Source organism: Paroedura picta, chromosome 8, assembly GCF_049243985.1.
Source record: "Paroedura picta isolate Pp20150507F chromosome 8, Ppicta_v3.0, whole genome shotgun sequence".
Classification (NCBI taxonomy): domain Eukaryota; kingdom Metazoa; phylum Chordata; class Lepidosauria; order Squamata; family Gekkonidae; genus Paroedura; species Paroedura picta.
This window is the reverse complement of record NC_135376.1, coordinates 3,748,459-3,768,856: the sequence shown is the minus strand read 5'-3', so window position 1 is coordinate 3,768,856 and position 20,398 is coordinate 3,748,459. Positions and strand designations below refer to the sequence as shown.

Sequence of the window (20,398 nt, the reverse complement as noted above, 5' to 3'; positions counted from 1 at the left end):
TTGCAGGCATCTGTAGCATTGCCCTCAGCTGATGTTCTCAATGTTATTTCTTTTTCCACTAGGAGCCACCCTTCCCTTAGGGGCTCAGGGCAGCTCACAACAGTCATAAGGAGCACGCAAAATCATATAAAACCAGCAATACCAGCTACGCTGTAAAATTACTAATGTTAGAGTTAAGTCTTGCGATTGCAGACGGGCTGGCTCTCTTTTGGAGGAGGGGCACACGAAAGCGCATCCTTTGTTTTTCGGTGCTGGTGTGAATCAGTGCATCGGGCGCTTTATGTAGGGACACCAGAAGCTGAGGTTCTTTCCAGGCCTCAGTTATAGACCTGGTGGAACATCTCCGTCCTAGAAGCCCCGCAGAACTGACTGACACCCCTCAGGGCCCCAATCTTGTTCGGCGCTCCACCAGGCTGGGGTCACCGCCGAAAAGGCCCTAACTCTGGCTGGGGTCAGTTTAACCTCTTTGGCTGGTTTGAACAATGACGCTGACGGGCAGTAGGCTCAGCATGGACAAAAGGAAAGACTTCTTTACAAGGAGAGGGACTCAAAGGTGGAATCTGCTGGCAGAAGATGTCGTGATGGCTACGGGAATAAGCAGCTTGTTAGGGGGATGAGAACTATTCATGGAGCGTAAGTCTATCTCTAGCTATGGGGACTGAGGGGAACCTCCACATTCAGAGGCACTAAGCCTTCGAATCCCAGAGCCAGGAGGCAACATCAAGGGAAGGCCTCTCTGCCCTTTGCTGGCCAGCCAAAGTAACAGGTTGGCTACTGGCTAAGATAGGATGCTGGACTGGATGGACCCTCCCTGGTCTGATTCAGCAGAGCCCTTCTGAGGTTCTTATGAAGGCCTTGGACCTCTGTGCTCTGTTGTTGGACCTCCAGAGGAACTGGTTGGCCCCTGTGTGAGATTGGATGCTAGACTAGAATCATAGAATCATAGAGTTGGAAGGGGCCATACAGGCCATCTAGTCCAACCCCCTGCTCAACGCAGGATCAGCCCTAAGAAGAAGAAGAAGAGTTGGTTCTTATATGCCGCTTTTCCCTACCTGGAGGAGGCTCAAAGCGGCTTACAGTCGCCTTCCCTTCCTCTCCCCACAACAGACACCCTGTGGGGTGGGTGAGGCTGAGAGAGCCCTGATATCACTGCTCGGTCAGAACAGCTTTATCAGTGCCGTGGCGAGCCCAAGGTCACCCAGCTGGTTGCATGTGGGGGAGCGCAGAATCGAACCTGGCATGCCAGATTAGAAGTCCGCACTCCTAACCACTACACCAAGCTGGCTCTAAGCATCCTAAAGCAGATGGACTAGATGGACCCTCCCTGGTCTGACCCAGCAGGGCTCTCCTGAGGCTCTTATGGGATTCGGTCCAGCAATATTCAAGTGCCAAATGCCGTTTGTGAGCCATATCCCAAGGACTGCATGCCTGATGCTGCCAGCCCAGTACAAGATGCTTTCAGGGACCCGGTCTGCTCCTACAGTTCTCCGGCAGTCCGTCACACCCCCATTCCTCGACAGCTATCTAACTGAAAACCGGCCAATTCAGAGGGCACATTCCCAAGCCGGGAGCGAGGGATGCCGAGAGGGCCGGGCCGAGCTCTGCTCCCCTGGCCTGCGTCTCGCCACACGGACCGTGCCTTGGCCCGCATTTCCCGGGACTTTGTTTTCCTGCAGTCGCCCCCACAGGTCACGGTGACATGTTTAGTGTTTCCGCACGGTGTGGAGGGCAGGCCCCATCAAAATTTAGTAGTTTTCTGAGGGCAGCTCCCGCTACACCCGCCCCCCCCTTCCTCCTTCCTCCTTCCTCCTGAATTTACTGCTTCCTGTTCTCTCTCACCAGCTGCTCATGGTCCAACTGCAAATGATCAGCTATTCTTGTTTTGCACTGCGGGCCTCGCCAAAAGAAGGAATTGTTCTCTTTTTTTAAAAAAGAAAAATTATGTCATAGTTTTGTTGTTAGGGGAAAGAATGGCTCCTAAAAGAAAAAGAGCCGTGACCTCGGCTGGCCACAAGGGCAAGCCGCACCTGCAGCTCCAGGCCTCTCCTCCGCGTCTCCAAAGGAGCAGGAACGGAGAAACTAGAAGTGGGGTGTCATGTTGGCCTGAGCAGCAGAACCAAGCTCGGGTCAAGCTGCACCTTCCTGTTCCAAGCATGAGCTTTCAAGAGCAGGCATGCCTCTTAGGATCCCCTGAAATGGAAGAAGGATCTCGAATGAACTTGTTGTTGTTGTAGGTTGCGAAGTCGTGTCCGACCCATCGCGACCCCATGGACAATGATCCTCCAGGCCTTCCTGTCCTCCACCATTCCCCGGAGTCCATTTAAGTTTGTACCTCCTGCTTCAGTGACTCCATCCAGCCACCTCATTCTCTGTCGTCCCCTTCTTCTTTTGCCCTCGATCGCTCCCAGCATTAGGCTCTTCTCCAGGGAGTCCTTCCTTCTCATGAGGTGGCCAAAGTATTTGAGTTTCATCTTCAGGATCTGGCCTTCTAAGGAGCAGTCAGGGCTGATCTCCTCTAGGACTGACCGGTTTGTTCGCCTTGCAGTCCAAGGGACTCGCAAGAGTCTTCTCCAGCACCAGAGTTCAAAAGCCTCAATTCTTTGACGCTCGGCCTTCCTCATGGTCCAACTTTCACAGCCATGCATTGCAACTGGGAAGACCATAGCCTTGACTAAACGCACTTTTGTTGGAAGGGTGATGTCTCTGCTTTTTAGGATGCTGTCTAGATTTGCCATAGCTTTCCTCCCCAGGAGCAAGCGTCTTTTAATTTCTTTGCTGCAGTCCCCATCTGCAGTGATCTTGGAGCCCAGGAAAATAAAATCTGTCACTACCTCCATTTCTTCCCCATCTATTTGCCAGGACGAATGAACTTCGGTTGGGCTTAAAGGTTCCGCTGGACTCAAACTTGGCTCGACTACTTTTCACCTTAACAGATTCAGCTGTGTTCTGAAACCACAGAAGTCCGTTTGAGTCCAAGGTCTCCTTTACGACCAGCAAAGTGTAATTCTGAGTCTGCTCCCTCAGATACAACGAAATGGGAATTAGCAGTCCATGTACACTGGTTTCCTGGTGGCTGTAGACGGGCTTTACAAATGAGTGGGAATTCATTTTTTAATATATTTTAAAAAATTGTTGAACATTTATTGGGTGATATGACCATATACGGTCATGTCGAGCGCCCTCCCAAAATGGCCAGTGATGGACCTAGAGGGGGTGGGGAGGGAAGAGGCCTTGGGTGGGCATGTCCACAGCTCTGCTTGACAACCATAATCTGCACCATTATGACACTTCAAGAAGGACGTGGATAAAATTGAAAGGGTACAGAGGAGAGTGACGAGGATGATCTGGGGCCAAGGGACAAAGCCCTATGAAGAGAGGTTGAGGGACTTGGGAATGTTCAGCCTGGAGAAAAGGAGGTTGAGAGGGGACATGATAGCCCTCTTTAAGTATTTGAAAGGTTGTCACTTGGAGGAGGGCAGGATGCTGTTTCTGTTGGCTGCAGAGGAGAGGACACGCAGTAATGGGTTTAAACTACAAGTACAACGATATAGGCTAGATATCAGGAAAAAATTTTCACAGTCAGAGTAGTTCAGCAGTGGAATAGGCTGCCTAAGGAGGTGGTGAGCTCACCCTCACTGGCAGTCTTCAAGCAAAGGTTGGATACACACTTTTCTTGGATGCTTTAGGATGCTTTGGGCTGATCCTGCGTTGAGCAGGGGGTTGGACTAGATGGCCTGTGTGGCCCCTTCCAACTCTGTGATTCCGTGACACTTCAGGGTTTTCTCTAAGAATATTTCAGGGTTTTCTCAATGGTGAAAAACCTGCGAAAGGCTGATACAGGTAGAGAGTGAGTAGTCAATTAGAACGCAGCATCAGGGAGATGTTGAACAGATTCAAGGACCAAGCAGGGATAACAAGCTTAGTGCATAAGGTTATGTATGGACTAGACATTCCCATTTCATTGTATCTGAGGAAGTGGCTGGTCTGTCCTGCTGGACTCGGACTCTGACCAGGGCCCCGAGGAAGGGGGTGTGCGCCCCAAACCTTATCCCCAGGATTAAGCTTTGTTGGTATTCAAGGTGCCCTTGGACTCAAACTTGGTTCTAAGAAATTAACTGCTGCTTTTCACGAGTGCTACAGAGGCAGGAAGTGATTCCTGAGGCTGTTAAAAGCAAGGAACGAAAGGAGAACTGCAGGATAAAGCCAAGCCTCAGCTAAGCGGGAGGCGGCCTGCAGTAGGATCTTCTCCAAGGAGAAATTTTCACTGGGAGAAAACGAACAGCTACCATCGGAGTTCTGCTTCTGGCTAATGGCAGAAGAGTTCCCCTTCCCGGCCCAGAATGACTCTTGCACTTTGAACGGGATCCTAGAGAACCCACTGGGGTGCACACTCGTGGGGTGCACCTGCCCCCATCCACATCCCCTTGGCTAGGTGAAGTCTGAGAGGGGAACTCTACCTGTTGGACGGCCTCCTGCTCTGAGCTCTCTGGCTCCCACATCAGGGACAGCTGTGGCTTCTTGCCCACCTTCTGGAAGTGGAATCCCACCAGCGGCAGAGCCTGCGAGAAAAGAAGACAAAGAGGCAGGGGAGTGGCAGGGGGACCTGGAGGGGTGCAGGGCTGGGTGCCCAAATGCTGACCGTGGGATTCACAAATTTAGGGGAAGCGGATGCACTGTCATCTGGGAACAACGCAGAGAAGAGAGCAGGGTTGCCAAGTCCAGGCTGGGAGATTCCTGGAGATTTGTGGGTGGGGCCTGGGGAGGGCGTGGCTCAGGGTGGGGAGGCACCCAGTGAGGCACGACGCCACAGAGTCTGCCCTGCAAAGCGGCCATTTCCTCTTTGAAATCCCGCCAATCACGTTTAGCCTGTTTTCGCCCAGCTCCAAACAAGACTTGGCTTTATCTCATGAACGCTGGAAGCTGCCTTCTACTGAGTCAGGCCCTCAGTCCATCAAGGTCAGCATTGTCTACTCAGGCTGGCAGCCACTCTCCTGTGTCTCTGGCGGAGGTCTTCCCCATCACCACCTGCCTGGTCGTTTTTAGCTAGACATGCCAGGGGCTGAACCTCCTGCATACCAAGCAGAGGCTGTACCACTGAACCTCATTCATTCATTCATTCATTCATTCATTCATTCATTCATCCATCCATCCATCCATCCATCCATCCATCCATCCATCCATCCATCCATCCATCCATCCATCCATCCATCCATCCATCCATCCATCCATCCATCCATCCATCCATCCATCCATCCATTAGATGGTGTGTGTATAGTGTGGCTGGAAGATCAGAACATCATCCAACAGCCAGGCAAGGGATGTTTAGAGGTGGTTGCCCTTGCCTGCCCCCTAGTGACCCCTAGTGTCCCTTGGAGGAGCTGCCATGCAAATCCTAGGAGGGAGGGAGGGAGGGGTAAATGGCTTACATTGCAGTAGATGCGCTTTTGGACACCGTACTTCAGTACCAGGACGTCAAAGGCTTCGCTGAGGATGCCCATCACCATGGCTTCTGACTCCAAGGGGCCGTGCTCCTGGAAGAGATGGGAGGGAGCGGGTGGAGAAGAGAACGACAAAGGTGACCAGGGGCCTGGAGACCCCCTCTGAAAGGCTGAGGGACCAGTTCAGCCTAGAGAACAGGAGGCTGAGAGGAGACAGGCTGGCTCTCTAGAAGTATCTGACACGCCGTCTCTTAGAGGAAGGCGACCATCCTTGTCGGCAGCAGACGACTGGATCTGCAATACTGGGTTTTAATTAAATGGCCCTTTTCAACCAGGCCAGAATGACTTGAAGCCACTATGGACCTCCCTCCTTTCTTCCTCCAGATCCCTCTCCCTGTTTGCGTGGAATATATATAAATAAAATGAATAATTATGGGTAGAAAAGATACAGAGTGGGTCTTTTACGGAGTAGTTCAGCAGTGGAATGGGCTGCTGAGGGAGGTGGGGAGCTCACTGTCTGTCTTTAAGCAGTGACTGGATGGACGCTGGTTAGGGATGCTTCAGGCTGAACCTGCCTTGAGCAGTGGGTTGGACTAGATGGCCTCTAGGGTGCCCTCCCAAATCTGTGATTCTAGAGTGGGATCAATAAGACAGCTGCAGGCACATTACAAGAGCCCTACGGTAAACAGAGCCCAGAGGCCCCTGCGATGGCCACGGCCCAGATCTGAGCCAAGAGGCCCTTGGGATGTAGCAGGGCAGGCAGGGCACCCTTCAGATGACCCCATGAAATAGCCCTTTTCAATCTTAGGGGTCAACTGGATACAAATCGCCAGCTTCCTGCTGCATGGTGCCCAGGCCCACAAGGGGGAAACGTCTTCCTGTCGCAGAATTCTCAAGGTCGAAAGGGACCTGCTCCAAGCGCCAGCTCAACGTGGGACATTCAAAACTCCAGCAGGCCTGTGCATAAGAGGCTATCTTGGTGGCATGGTAAAAAGTGCGCTCTTCCAATGTGCTCTGCCCTCAGGTGGAGGGGCCGGGGTCTCACCTTAACGAAGATGGCAAAGAAGAGGTCAGCACTCAGCTCCTGCACCCTCTTGGAAGCCATCTTCCGGTCGTTGCAGTGATCCGCTTGCTTCTGCATCTCGTCACAATTCATCCTCGGTGCGGGACCAGCTCCTTGCAAGGGAAGCAGGCAGGGTTAGAGACCGAACGGTCAAAAAGTGCAGAAGAAAAAGAAGAGCTCGCATTTTATAGTGCAATTTTCACAATCTGAAGGGATCCCAAAGCAACTTAGGAACACCTTTTCCTTCTGCTCCCCGCAACAGACACCCTGTGAGAGAGCTCTGACAGAACTGCTCTGTGAGAACAGCTCTGAGGGAACCGGGACTGACCCAAGATCACCCAGCTGGTTGCATGTGGAAGAGGAGTGGGGAATCCCACCCGGTTCTAGAGGCTGAGAGAGCCCTGAAATTACTGAAGAAGAAGAGTTGGTTCTTAGATGCCACTTTTCTCTCCCCAAAGGAGTCCCAAAGCGGCTTCCAGTCACCTTCCCTTCCTCTCCCCACAACAGGCACCCTGTGAGGAAGGCGGGGCTGAGGGAGCTCTAAGAGAACTGAGATTGGCCCAAGGTCACCCAGCTGCCTGCATGTGGAGGAGCTGAACCTGGTTCTCCACACTGGAGTTGGCTGCTGTTAATCCCCAAACAGCAAGCTGGCTCTCAAGGGATGGTGAGACGCAGGAGGGCCTTTTCAGTGGTGGCCCCCAGACTTGGGAACCGCCTCCCTCTGGTGATTCACTGGGCACCCACATTATATCATTTCACCCAGGCCTTGGAACTCTAGTTTCCTCTGTATTCTGTCCTGGCAGGGAGGGGTAGGAGGAGTCGTGTTTTGACATGTTTTAATGCCCTTTAAATTATTTTATTCTGTATCTGTGACCCAGCAGGACCTTCAGTTGAAGGTGCAGGATATCAATTCCCTTATAAATAAATAAAAAATATCTGGGCGAGCCGGATGGGCTTTGTTTCTGACCAAGTGTGACGTATCTCAGCCGTACCCCTTCTGTCAAGAGTCCCCTCGACCCCTTCCTGAGCAGACACCTTCCCAAGAACCTACCGAGAGAAGCGGAGAGCAGCCGATGCACCAGGATGTCTGCGAAGCGGCGGATGGGCGAGGTGAAGTGGGTATACAGGGGGACGTTGAGGGCGTAGTGACGGAACGCAGCCTCGTCCACCAGCACGCCGGTGCAGAAGTAGACGGCCATCTGGCAGAGAGAGGGGGCAGGTCAGAGCGTCTCTGGGGAGGGGAGGGCCAATGCAGGAAGGGCAGGGCTGTCTCGGAGGGTGGAACTCGCAGGGCATGGCACGGCAAGGTCCCCGAGGGCAGGGGTAGTCCACCTGTGGTCCTCCAGATGTCCATGGACTACAATTCCCATGAGACCCTGCCAGCTTTTGCTTTTGCTGGCAGGGGCTCATGGGAATTGTAGTCCATGGACATCTGGAGGACCACAGGTGGACTACCCCTGCTCGAGGGGACCAGCCCGAGGCAAGAACCTGCCATCCGGGAGAAAGGTAGGGGCTAGGATTGTGTGCTCTGGCATGCTTCAGCCGCTTCGGTGGTCACTGGGTATCCCCAACAGACCCCATGCCTGTCCTGCAGAGGGACTTCTGCTGTTTGGCAGCTGTTGAAATGGATCTCGGTCCTTTTCAATGCCCAGGAGAAAAAAAAGACTTTCCTCCATATTTTCTGAATTCAATTTTCTGGATTCGATTCAGAAAATATTCAAGAAAGTTGAATTTCACTCAGAGGGTTTTGGGTTTTTTTTGGGGGGGGGAATGACAGAAAGCCCGATATTTTCCAGGCCCAAAATGCCCAAGCCTGAAAAATATCAGTCCCCCCCCCCCATGTGTACTCGCACTCTCTCAACCCAACCACCCTCACAGGGCTGTTGTGAGCATAAAACAGAGGAGAGAGGCGCTAGAATGAAATACAGAAACAGAGCAGCAGGTAAAGCTGATCATGCAGTCCCTTGCAGCCTGGCATTGCATGGAGACCTGCCTACACAAAGGAGGAGAAATAAACAGATAAATATCGATCCGGCTAAGTCTCAGGACTGAGGCTGAGGCAGGCCTAGCAGGGGTGGATGCTTCTCTGTTTCCTGAGGGCTTAATGCCGCCAATGGTAGTCGCCAGATCCGGGGGGGGGGGGAATTCCTAGAGGTCTGGGGGGTGGAGCCTGAGCAGGTTTGGGGAAGGGAGGGGCTTCAGGGGGCCTAGTGCCACAGAGTCAAACTTCCAAATTGGCCATTTTCTCCATCGCCTGAAGATGAGTTGTAAGAGAGGGAGATCTCCTGCTGTCTGCAGCTAGAGAGATCACCTTGGAAATGCAGTAGGAAGCACTGACATTACGTATCATCATCACCATCATAACAAATAAAATCATGACCGTGCTTCTGATGACGGGCCGCCCTCTGATTGGAGCCGGTGTGCTCTCAGAAAGCACCGGGGGGGGGGAGGGACGGGGGGACTCTGATTGGCCCTGGGCCCTCCCCACTGAGAAGCCAAGGGGCCTGATCAAAATAAAGGGTCAGAGCAGCTGCCGGACCAAGGAGGAGTCGTGCTTTGGCTTTCCCGCTTCTGCCAAGATGGGAGAACGTGCTTGTGTCGGATCCAGGAAGGCTGCAAAAGAGGCCACGGCCGGGCTCTCGGCACAGGGTCGGGCAGCCCGGCTGATGTATGGCCGATCGGTTTAACAGATGGGCCGGGACATCACGGCCGATTTCCACCACGGGGCCGGGAACGAGGGTGCCGGCTTGGGTTTTGGGCCAGCGCGCCCCAGACCGTCCGAGGTCTCCCTGACCTTTTGCGGAGCACACTGGGGTGAAATTCCTGTCTGCAGACGTACTTCGGCTCATGCTAGGAAACGAGAGCCATCCCTCCCCTGCCCCAGGAACAATCCATCACAGAGATTCAGGGAAGAATTCATCCCCGTGGGCCTGACTTCCCTGGAGCCGGATCTTAAAAATCAAGCCTGGAATAAAGTCAGCTCAGCTCAGGTCTTCCCTTCTGTGTGGAGGAGCGGGCCAGCCACAGGTTTGATGAGACTGCCCCCCCCCCCGCCCCAACTCATTCTTTGCCCCTCTTGAGCTTGGGGTGCTGTATTTTGAAAGCTCACAGTCTGGGGTCAGCCCAGTGTCAGGTGGTTGTTGTGTTTCCTACAATTCAGGACTTCTTAATACCCTCTCCGCCTCCTTTCGTCAGAAGCTTTAGGATGCTTTGGGCTGATCCTGCGTTGAGCAGGGGGTTGGACTAGATGGCCTGTATGGCCCCTTCCAACTCTATGATTCTATGATTCTAAGTTTGTATCTGCACTGTTAATGTCACTGTGCAATTCATGCAATTGTTTTCCATGGTACTACCCTATTGCCTAGCGTGGAAGAGCCCTCCTGAATAATTTCATTTTGCATTGCTAGTCTGGGACTCTTGCTTTGTTAGTCTTGAACAGGCTTTCTCAAACAGAGTTTCGTGAAACCCTAGAAAAGGGGTGGACAAACTGTGGCGTTCCAGATGTCCATGTCCTACAATCCCCATGGTGGTCTTCAAGCAGCGGCTGGACAGACCCTTATCCTGGATGCTTGAGGCCGATCCTGCAATGAGCAGGGGGTGGGACTAGATGGCCTCCATGACCCCTTCCCACTCTAGGATTCTAGGAGTTTAGTCCAGCAGAGGAAGGGGTTGCCTAAGGTGGTGGGGAGCTCCCCCTCACTGACGGTCTTCAAGCAGCGGCTGGACAGATCCTTCTCCTGGATGCTTGAGGCTGATCCTGCAATGAGCAGGGGGTGGGACTAGATGGCCTCCATGGACCCTTCCCACTCTAGGATTCTAGGAGTCTAGTTCAGCCATGGAATGGTCTGCCTAAGGAGGTGGGGGGCTCCACCACACTGGCCGTCTTCAAGCAGCGGCTGGACAGATCCTTCTCCTGGATGCCTGAGGTGGATCCTGCCTTGAGCAGGGGGTGGGACTGGATGGCCTGGATGGCCCCTTCCCACTCTAGGATTCTGTGATTTCCATGATTCTCTCCATCCCTGCAGCAACCTGGTCCTTACCTGCATGGGCCTGGAGAACATGTTGGTCAGTACCGACTTCCTGGCTTCGGCATACTTGCCGGTCCCAAAGGTTTCAGTCAGACTTTTCTAGAGAAGGGAAACAGAGATGCTCGTCAGTTTGAGACGCTCACAAATGCTCACTTGGGGCTTTCCTCTTCCACCAACCCCCTCAATGACGTCAGGCAAGTTGCTTGATCTTGAACCCCATTACCACCTTTCACACGAGGACATTAATACAGGGGGCTCCTCACAGGGGAGTTGCTGCCTTATGGACATCTGTGGGGCGGCCAGTAATTGTTGGTATTTCTATGGGCCTCGATCGCAGGCCTGGCGGGATAGCTCTCTCGGTCTTACAGGCCCTGCAGAATGGTTTTAACTCTCACCAGGGCCTGGTCTCACTCGGAAGAGCGTTCCACAAGGTTGGGACCAGGGCAGAGAAAGCCAACTGGTTGAGGCCAGCTCAATCTCTCTGGGGCCGGGGACCTTGAGCAATCAGAAATGCTGACCCTGTGAACTGAGGCAGACGGTGAGTGGGTGGGCAGAAGGGTCTGTTTCGGCGCTTGGCTCTTGCAGCCCTTTCTTGCACGCCACGTTTGGGTCGGGAAGCAAATTTCCTCCAGGTCAGACTGGCAAGGGATTCTGGGTTTGTGGGGGAAGGAGAGGCATCATCTGGACACGAAATTGGGGTTGCTGTGGGTGGGCAAGTGGTTGCGAATTTCCTGGATTGTGCAGGGCGGTGGACTAGATGACCCTGGAGGTGCCTTTCAACTCTATGATTCTAGGATTTAAGCATCTCTGAGGGCCACTGGGGAGGAGGTGGTCCCCCAGGTCCGAAGGTCCCAGACCGTTCAGGGTTTTTTTTTTTTTAATTATTAAAGGTAAAAAGTGAAGGTATCCCCTGTGCAAGCACCGAGTCCTGTCTGACCCTTGGGGTGACGCCCTCCAGCGTTTTCATGGCAGACTCAATACGGGGTGGTTTGCCAGTGCCTTCCCCAGTCATGACCGTTTACCCCCCAGCAAGCTGGGTACTCATTTTACTGACCTCGGAAGGATGGAAGGCTGAGTCAACCTTGAGCCGGCTGTTGGGATTGAACTCCCAGCCTCATGGGCAGAGCTTCAGACTGCATGTCTGCTGCCTTACCACTCTGCGTCACAAGAGGCTCTAAATTAAATTATTACGTCTAGGTTAATCAATAAATAAAGAGAAACTGACTATAAGAGAACTGATCCTTGAGCTGAACGGGGAGGGGGGGTGTTAGGGTGCCTTTAGGATTGATTCGCCATCTGTCTAATTGTGATCATCTGTAATTGTTTTTATAGGATGTTTTATGGGTTTTATTGTATTCACTAATCAAACTCAGCTCACAGTGTTGGAAACCGCCGCAAGACTGTTGGAGAATGGCAGTGTAGAAATCTAAATCTAAATAAATAAAAATAAATAAACCGATTAACATGGGTGGCCATGTTAGTCTGCCTAACGAGAGCCAGAATGTGACCGAATGACCTCTATTCTGTTTCAAAGTGACCTTGAGCTCTGCTTGAATTTTTTGTCCCTGCCATTATCATTGCACAAGTTGTTTTGGTCATTTTTGTTAGCAATGGTTCTGAAGACCAGAACATCTCTGTGTGCTGAAGGTGGACTGCCAGTTGGAAGACACAAACCCTTCTGTGACCCGTCTTATTTACTGAACCCACACGCTTCTTTGCTTGTTTCCACACGTCCTCCTGCCTGCACTCCCACTGGGGGACGGACCACTCGAGTCCAAGCAGACGTGCAGTGGTGTGTGCTTACGTGCAGAGCCCCGGCGCTGCTGAAGTCGATCTCCAGGCCCATCTGGCTGCAGAATTCCGAGAGGTCGTTCATGATCTTGGTCAGGGGGGGCGGGTGACGCCGCAGCAGGGCCTTTTCCGGGAAGGAGCGGTAGATTTGGTGGGCCACGGCCATGTTGGCCAACAGCATGAACTCTTCCACCAGCCTGCGGGCAAAGCCGAGAGAAAGGAGACGTCCCGGGTTAGAAACATGTCAAGAAATGGTCCAGGATCTCCTAGGAAGGATTGCTGGAACCAAAGAGCAGAACCAAAGAGCTGGACAGGATCTGACCAGCAGCACTCCTTGTCCAGAATTCTACTGCAAGTGGCACCCAACCTGGTGCCCTTGGGGAGGCCTGCAAGGAAGGCAAGAAGGGAGGGTTAACTGCCCCTGAAAGTGGAGGTTCCATTTTGCCATCTTGACCAAGTGCCAGCGATGGACCTGCCTTCCATGGCTCTAATCCCCCCCCCCCTTTAAAGCCAAAGTCAGCGGTGGATATTAGGTTGCCAACTTGGGAGGTGGAGCCTGGGGATCTCCCAGAATTACCAACTACAGAGATGAATTTCCCTGGAGAAAACAGCCTGGATGGGCCCTTCCAACTCTAGTATTCTATGAAAATAAATACATGCAGTTGTTTTAATCTCCTCTCCAATCCTCAGGTATGGATGCCAGTCCCCAGGTAGGACCAGGAGATCCCCTGGAATTATAGTTCACCTCTAGAGTACAGAGATCAGTTCCCCTGGAGAAAATGGCTGCTTTGGAGGGGGGACTCCACATCATTATAATCCACCGATGTCCGAAACAGTCTGAATTCTCCCTCTCCTTGCACATCCCTAAAGGAAGGATCCTCAAGAACAGTGATGCTATGCCATTAAATGACCAGCAGATGGTAGTAGAGTCCCCTTTATCAACTGTGGCGATCGGTGGAAAAAAGGTTCTTTTTAAAGGAGTAAAACAAAAGAAACCAAAACATTCCAGCCGGTGAATCTCCAACAGCCGTGTCCTCCTGTGGGGCTGATGGTCACTGTCTGGAGACGAGTGGTCAGTCCAGGAGACCTCCAGTCACCACCGGGAGGTTACAACAAACTAAAACTCGGTAATGAAAAACACCAGGGGAAAAGGGAACGGCGTAACCGTGCCTCTGAAACTAGAGTCAGCCAAGTTTCCAAAAGTGCAAAACACTCATGGATAAAGTATCAAGATAAATCATACAAAATATTGTAAATTTGTGTATAAAAATTCAACAAGGGTGACACAGCAGATCCTTCCCTGGATCCCAGATCAGGCCACGTGCAGCTTGAAAATGCACCACTGGGGCAAGAAATTAGTTCACTTTTTGGAGAATTCTTCCAAGTCAATTTGCTATTAATTCCCTTGAGGAACTTGATAATATTATTACTTCTGTTAGGTCGCCCGTAGAAGCCACCTTGCAAAACGGGGGGCTACCGGATCCTCGTTTGGACTTTGGTTGCAACTCACCTGTTGAACTGTTGACTGAATTAATTTTTGCATCACACCGGCTGAACTCTTTTGCAGCTTGGTGTAGTGGTTAGGAGTGCACTACTACTACTACTACTACTACTACTACTACTACTACTACTTCTCCTCCTTCTCCTCCTCCTCCTCTCTGGAGCCATCAGGCCCACTCTTCCCTCAGTCTAGCAGTAGCAGTCCAGGTAAGGACGCCAACCTCCAGGCAGGATCTGGGGAATCCCCTGGAATTCCAGCTCATCTCCAGACAACAGAGATTGGTACTCCCTGGAGAAAATGGCAGACTAGGAGGATGGACTCTGTGGCCTTACAGCCCACTGAGGTCCTTATCCTGCCCTGGCTCCATCCCCAAATCTTCAGTTTCCCCACCTGGATCTGACAATCCTGCCTCCCCCCCCACACCCCTCCTCTCCTCTCCATGCCGTGGCGCTGGACTCCTATGTGCCACCTTGGGCTTCGGTGATCCCTATTTCCAAGTGAAGGCCCTGGGGACCGAACCAGGGTCTTCCTGTATACGGTGCCCCCTTGTTCTATGCCACGCTCACTCCCTTTGCTAAAACACAGAGGGAGTGGCAGTTGCCATAGAGAAGAAAAAGAATAAAGCTTGGTTTTTAAACCCCGTTTTTCACTACCAGACTGAGTCCCAAAGCAGCTCACGGTCATCTTCACTTCCTCTCCCCAGCACAGACCCCCCTGGGCGGGAGGTGGGGTTGAGAGAGCTCTGAGAGAACTGCGACTAGCCCAAGATCACCCAGCTGGCTGCATGTGGGAGAGCGGGGATTCAAACCCGGCTCTACAGGGGAGAAGTCGGCGCTCTTAACCGCGACAAGCTGGCTCACGCTGCCCCCCCAAGGCCCCCATTGCTGCCAGCCCACTCACAAGCACCCAGTGGGGCGGTTGGCGACCCCAGGCGCCCAGCGGGGTGTTCAAGGCAGGCTCAAAACCTTCCTGGGAGAAATCCTGCAGCTTGGTTAGGTCACGGGGGTGCTGGTGGTGGGAAGAGTGAGAGGGATTAAGTCCGGAAACGCTGCTTTGTGGTTCGGAAAATGGATCACGAGGCCCAGCCAGAGGAGCAGCTTGGCTGGCAGCGAACGGAGGCCCAAGCCGGAGCCTGGCCCAGCTCTTCCCGGGACCGCTGAGGCCTGCCTGCCTGCCTGCCTGCCTGCCTGCCGGCCGCCGCTTCCAAGGGCAGGAGGGGTTCTGTCTTTGCTGTGCTGAGCGCGGCGGCCGCAGTCCGGGCTTGGCTTGGGTACCCCTGGCAGGCCGGAGTGAGAAGAGAAATATTTCGTGGTGGGGGGAAAGGGGGTAGACCAGAAAGAGCCAGAGGCAGAGAGAAGGGGCCCCTGCTTGAAATCGCACCGAATGAATCCCATCTGAGCTGTGCCATCGCTCCAGTTCCCTCTGCCTCCGGCCAGCCAGCCAGCCAGCTCTGGCCCCCAGCCCGTCAAGGAAGAGGGGCCTGAACTTTTGCCCCCGGGGGGGGCATCCGGGCCAGGCGGAGAGGTACGATGCAAACAGGTGTGTGCTTCCGCCCTGGAGCGGCCGGACGTGCGCCTTCAAAACGGCCCTGTTTGAAGGGGGGGGGATCTAACATTTTACGGGGTTATTTTTGGCTCTGAGGTGGTTTGACGGAGGATTGGATTTCAGTGGGTTTGGTCCCTCTTTTGTTTCCTTAGAAGAAGCTCAGCGCTTGGGCAGACCACGTGGAGCGAGGAAACTTTTATATAAAGAAAGCAAACAGAGCCGAGGGCTTCCATCTCCGTCACGTGGTCCGGAAAGGACACCCTTTTCACTCCGGATTAAATCCCTGTTCCTCCACATGAAGCCTGCTGGGTGACCTCGGGCCATCCCCAGTTCTCCAAGAGCTCTCTCAGCCTCATCTAGCTCACAGGAGGGTCTGCCGTGGGGAGAGGAACGGAAGGCAAGGGGTTATAAATTGCTATAACCTTAGAGCCAACATGGAGCAGGAGGTCTTCAATCTGGAGAGCTGGGTTTGATTCCCCACTCCTCCACATGCAGCCAGTTGGCTGACCTTGGGCCAGTTCCAGTTCTCACAGAGCTCTCTCAGCCTCAGCTACCTCTCACGGGAAAGAGAATTGTAAGCTGCTACAACTCTAGATCCAGCGTGGTATAGTAGATCCAGCGTGGTACTTCCCTTCCTCTCCCCACAACAGACACTCGGTGAGGTAGGTGAGGCTGAGGGAGCTCTGAGAGAAACGACATGGTCAGAAGACCACTATCAGGGCTGTGAAGAGCCCAAGATCACTCAGCTGGCTACACATGGAGTAGGAAATCAAACGCAGCTCACCAGATTAGAAGCCGCCACTTCTAGCCACTACACCACGCTGGCTTCCCACTCCTCCACACACAGCCAGCTGGGTGACCTTTAGCCAGTCACAGTTCTCTCAGAGCTCTCTCCGATCTTCCTCAGCCTTGATAGTGCTGTTCTCAGCAGCACTCCATGGGCCATGGGTGCTCCACTGCACCTGAGACAGGCCCCGCAAAGGTCGAGAAAAGGAAGAACTGCAGTCCCTAAAACAAAACTGAAGCTTTGGTGGGCTTGGCATACAAAGCAGCTTCCTCACTGCAGGATCGTGACCTCAGAACCTTAACCGGGGTTTGTTGAAAAGTGCGGGAAAGAGGGAGAATATTTTTTGTGAAAAATCCACAGGTAAGTACGCAGCAGCATCCAGGGGCCTTTGGAACACGAGATGGGAGATGAGTTTTAATCTAGCGGAAATCGGGTGTTGGAAAAACAGACATTTAAAATGGACGGTGCGCAGAGGAGGGGGGAGCTGGCACCTGTGCCCCATACTTCAAGGGGGGCTGTGAGCAGTTCAGGCCAGTCAAGCCAGCTCCCGAAACGTCCTGCTTGCTCTCTGATCTTTTATTACTGTCTCCTTTGAAGCAGAGGGACAGTTCTCAGGGAATTCTGGCCCCTTCCTCTTGGTCCCTCCCCGATTCAACTCTCTGCCTTTGAGAGGTTTGCATCTCCCGCCATCATCGAGAGCCTGGTCCAGAACAGCACACCACCTCTACCTGTCTAGTCAGCAATTTATTTCCTATCCTATAACCCAGGGGTAGTCCACCTGTGGTCCTCCAGATGTCCATGGACTACAATTCCCATGAGCCCCTGCCAGCGAACGCTGGCAGGGGCTCATGGGAATTGTAGTCCATGGACATCTGGAGGGCCACAGGTTGACTATAACCCAGTAGCTGCATTAGGCTGAAGACGCCCAGCCTGCAGCCTACTTTTTCATGCTTGTTTCTTTCTTACCTGCCCTCACACTATTGCCCGTATCGCTCCCGCCGTGCTTCGCCTTGTGCCCCCTGCTTTCTACATGCGAGGAACGTGCCGGCGTGCCTCTCCCGTCCGCAGGCTGGCCTGCTGAACACGTCCGCGCAGGAGCCGGCCCGGCCGGCCTTGGCAAGCGGGACTGCTTCGCGTCTTGCAGTCAACTCTTGCGTGTCGAAAACCTGGCGCCAAAAGCTCGCCTGCTCTCCGGCGAGCGGGACGGCTCCAAAGTCCGTGAACAAGCGGCAACGGAGGGCTCTGCCCGATCTTCCTCCCCCTTCCAACCGGCTGGTGATCCCTGGCCCCAAAGAAGCCCGCCGGACCCCAGACCTGGCTCCCACCTGGTGGAACGAGCTCCCTGAAGAGATCAGGGCTTCCATGGCATTCACCGTCTGCGAGGATAGCAAAGGCCTGTCCTGAGAACGTTTAATGCAGGGGTCTCCGACGTGGGGCCCATGAACACCTTACCTGAAGCCCAAACAGTGGGTTTGTAGAAAGTGGGCAGGGCCGGGAGGGGCTTGTGTCCAGCAGGACTTCTGATTGGCTGCGCAGATTAAAAAGGCATCCTGTCAAAGAGAGTTTCTGCCTGAATTCAGGGGCAAAGGGCTATTGAGAGCCTTCTGCAGGACCCTCGTTCCTTCACTGAGAGCAAGCTTGTGTAGTGGCTAGGAGCGCCGACTTCTAATCTGGCCAGCCGGGTTTGATTCCCTGCCCCTCCATATGCAGCCAGCTGGGTGACCTTGGGCTTGCTACAGCGCTGATAAAGCTGTTCCGACTGAGCAGGAATATGAGGGCTCTCTCAGCCTCCCCTCCCTCACAGGGTGTCTGTTGTGGGGAGAGGAAAGGGAAGGCGATTGGAAGCCACTTTGAGACTCCTTCGGGAAGAGAAAAGCGGTATATAAGAACCAACTTTTCTTCTTCTTCATTGTTTGTGGCTGGCTCAATCTCCTGTGGCAGCCATTCTGTTGCTGCGGCCACCAACCTGCATCAAAATTCAAAAGGTGCCACCGGGCCATACACCAATGGAAACGCCAGGAGGCTTCTGCAGTTCTCCTGCCTCCATTCTGCCATCACAACAACCCCCCTACAAGGTAGGTTAGGCTGAGGGGGTGCAGCTGGTTGAAGGTTACCTGGAAAGCTTCCATGTCAGAGCAGGGCTTCAAACCTAGGTCTTACACCTTAACTGCCACACGAGACTAGCTCTCCTGGTAACGCCACTCGAATGGCACCAGCCAGTAAAGCAGGGCACAGAAATCTCTCTCTCTGTCTCTGTCTCTGTCTCTGTCTCTCTCTGTCTCTGTCTCTCTCTCTCTGTGGAGGGACTCCTGTCAAATCTGCTGATCCCAGGCAACTTTCCCAAGTATCTACCAGACGTTCAAAGCGACCGATGCCGCTCTCGTGTCTGCGGAAGGCGATACGATATCCAGGGAAGACTCCTTGGCTGGCCCTCACTTCCAAAAGGGAAGGGAAGAGGCAGCTTCCTGCATGTGAACTGGAGCAAAGTGTCAGCCTTTGTAATAAAAATTTTAATAACTGCTCTGCCTAATCGGTTTTGCTGATCTTGCCGTTTCGCTCTCAAAACTTGACACGGAGAGAGCTTGGAAAGGCCTCGCCTCCTGGTTTGGCCGATTGTCTTCAAGCGTCTGCAAAACGGGGGCGGAAAAAGAAGAAAGAAAGATCCCCGGGCCAGGCTGGTTCCGCCCGGGTCACTGGGTCAGATGCCTCTCAGCCGGGCAACGGGGCCGGGCAAAAGCGCCTGTCGGGTGCCGATTGGGGCGGTGGGGGGGGGGGGGGCTGGAAGTCACTCGATTGCCCAGAAAGAGCTCAGGAGTTGTATCCGAGCACCTCCTTTAAGTGGGAAAGCAAAGGGGAAGGAAACAGGGCATCCAGATGCCGTTATGCGCCTGCATGTGTGCATGATGCGCTGTCAAGCCGCTCCGGACTGACGGTGACGCTTCGGCTAGAGAACCAGGGCTGCAGATACTTTCCGCAGAAGCCCCAGGAAAAGAACAGTCTGCTATCGGGCACAGAAGAAGGCTGGGCGGGACCCAGTTTAAACGAGAATCACAACTTTTTAAAGAAAAAGAGGGCATGTTCTATGGCACTTGGGGCTGTGAAGAGAGACCTGACAGATTGCGACTAATACTTGGGGGACTCTCGGGAACTGGAGAAGTGTTGCAATTAGGTTTCCAGGAGTTGAGAGGAAGAGTTTGTTGTCTGCAGGGTTCCTTGCCCTTCAAAGTGTGTCCTTCCTTCCTTCCTTCCTTCCTTCCTTCCTTCCTTCCTTCCTTCCTTCCTTCCTTCCTTCCTTCCTTCCTTCCTTCCTTCCTTCCTTCCTTCCTTCCTTCCTTCCTTCCTTTCCTTCTTAGGCAGGGAAAATGTTTCAAAATGTCGCCCGGTCAACTGCTGTCACGACAACTAAACCTTAGATACCAATTTGTGGTTGGCCCCGCCTCTTTGAGCAGCCATATTGCCCACCATGCTCTCTCTGCATTCCAAAGGTACCCGCAGGCTCAGAAATGATGGGGACCCCTGGATGGACCTATTCATTCATTCAGCGACTGAGGATATACTCTGTCATATGCAGGTCATTTGTCCTTTCAAAGGATGCTAATTTTGCGAGGAGGAGGAGGAGGAGTTAGTTCTTATATGCTGCTTTCCTCTACCCAAAAGAGTCTCCTGATATTCCTGCTCGGTCAGAACAGCTTTCTCAGTGCTGTGGTGAGCCCAAGGTCATCCAACTGGCTGCATGTGGGGGAAGAGCAGGGAATCGAACCCAGCTCATCCAGAGTCTGCACTCGTACCGCTACACCAAGCTGGCTCCCAAGAATAGCCTGTGGGCTTTGTGTATGTGTAGGAGCCAGTTTGGTGTAGTGGTTAGGAGTGCGGACTTCTAATCTGGCATGCTGGGTTCGATTCTGCGCTCCCCCACATGCAGCCAGCTGGGTGGCCTTGGGATCGCCACGGCGCCCATAAAACTGTTCTGACCGAGCAGTGATAGCAGGGCTCTCTCAGCCTCACCCACCCCACAGGGTGTCTGTTGTGGGGAGAGGAATGGGAAGGCGAATGGAAGCCGCTTTGAGCCTCCTTCGGGTAGGGAAAAGCGGCACATAAGAACCAACTCTTCTTCTTCTTCTTCTATGTCCTTAATCTTATAAGTTCCATCCGTATTCTGCAGACACCCATCCTGTAGGGTCATAACCATTTTTCAGGTAGGTTCTTTTGTTCTTACCCCTAGAAGCATCTCCCAAAGGCAGTGGG

At 53.3% G+C, this 20,398-nt stretch overlaps 1 protein-coding gene across 4 annotated transcripts in view; it reads right to left on the bottom strand.

The window, feature by feature from the left end:
• LOC143842841 (DIS3-like exonuclease 2) overlaps positions 1-20,398 on the bottom strand; it is a 228,492-nt gene that overhangs the window by 27,154 nt on the left and 180,940 nt on the right. For 3 of the 4 annotated variants that reach the window (XR_013233376.1, XR_013233375.1, XM_077348100.1), the window contains 6 exons: positions 12,334-12,517; positions 10,542-10,628; positions 7,553-7,700; positions 6,484-6,614; positions 5,427-5,531; positions 4,458-4,559 (listed from right to left, as the gene is read on the bottom strand). Coding sequence is in view for 1 of the 4 variants with exons in the window: in XM_077348100.1 (XP_077204215.1) it covers positions 4,458-4,559; positions 5,427-5,531; positions 6,484-6,614; positions 7,553-7,700; positions 10,542-10,628; positions 12,334-12,517 (757 nt within the window). In the remaining 3 variants the exon portion in view is untranslated. Of the gene's footprint in view, positions 1-4,457; positions 4,560-5,426; positions 5,532-6,483; positions 6,615-7,552; positions 7,701-10,541; positions 10,629-12,333; positions 12,518-20,398 lie in introns of those variants that run through there. The other variant, XM_077348102.1, reaches the window with a different exon arrangement.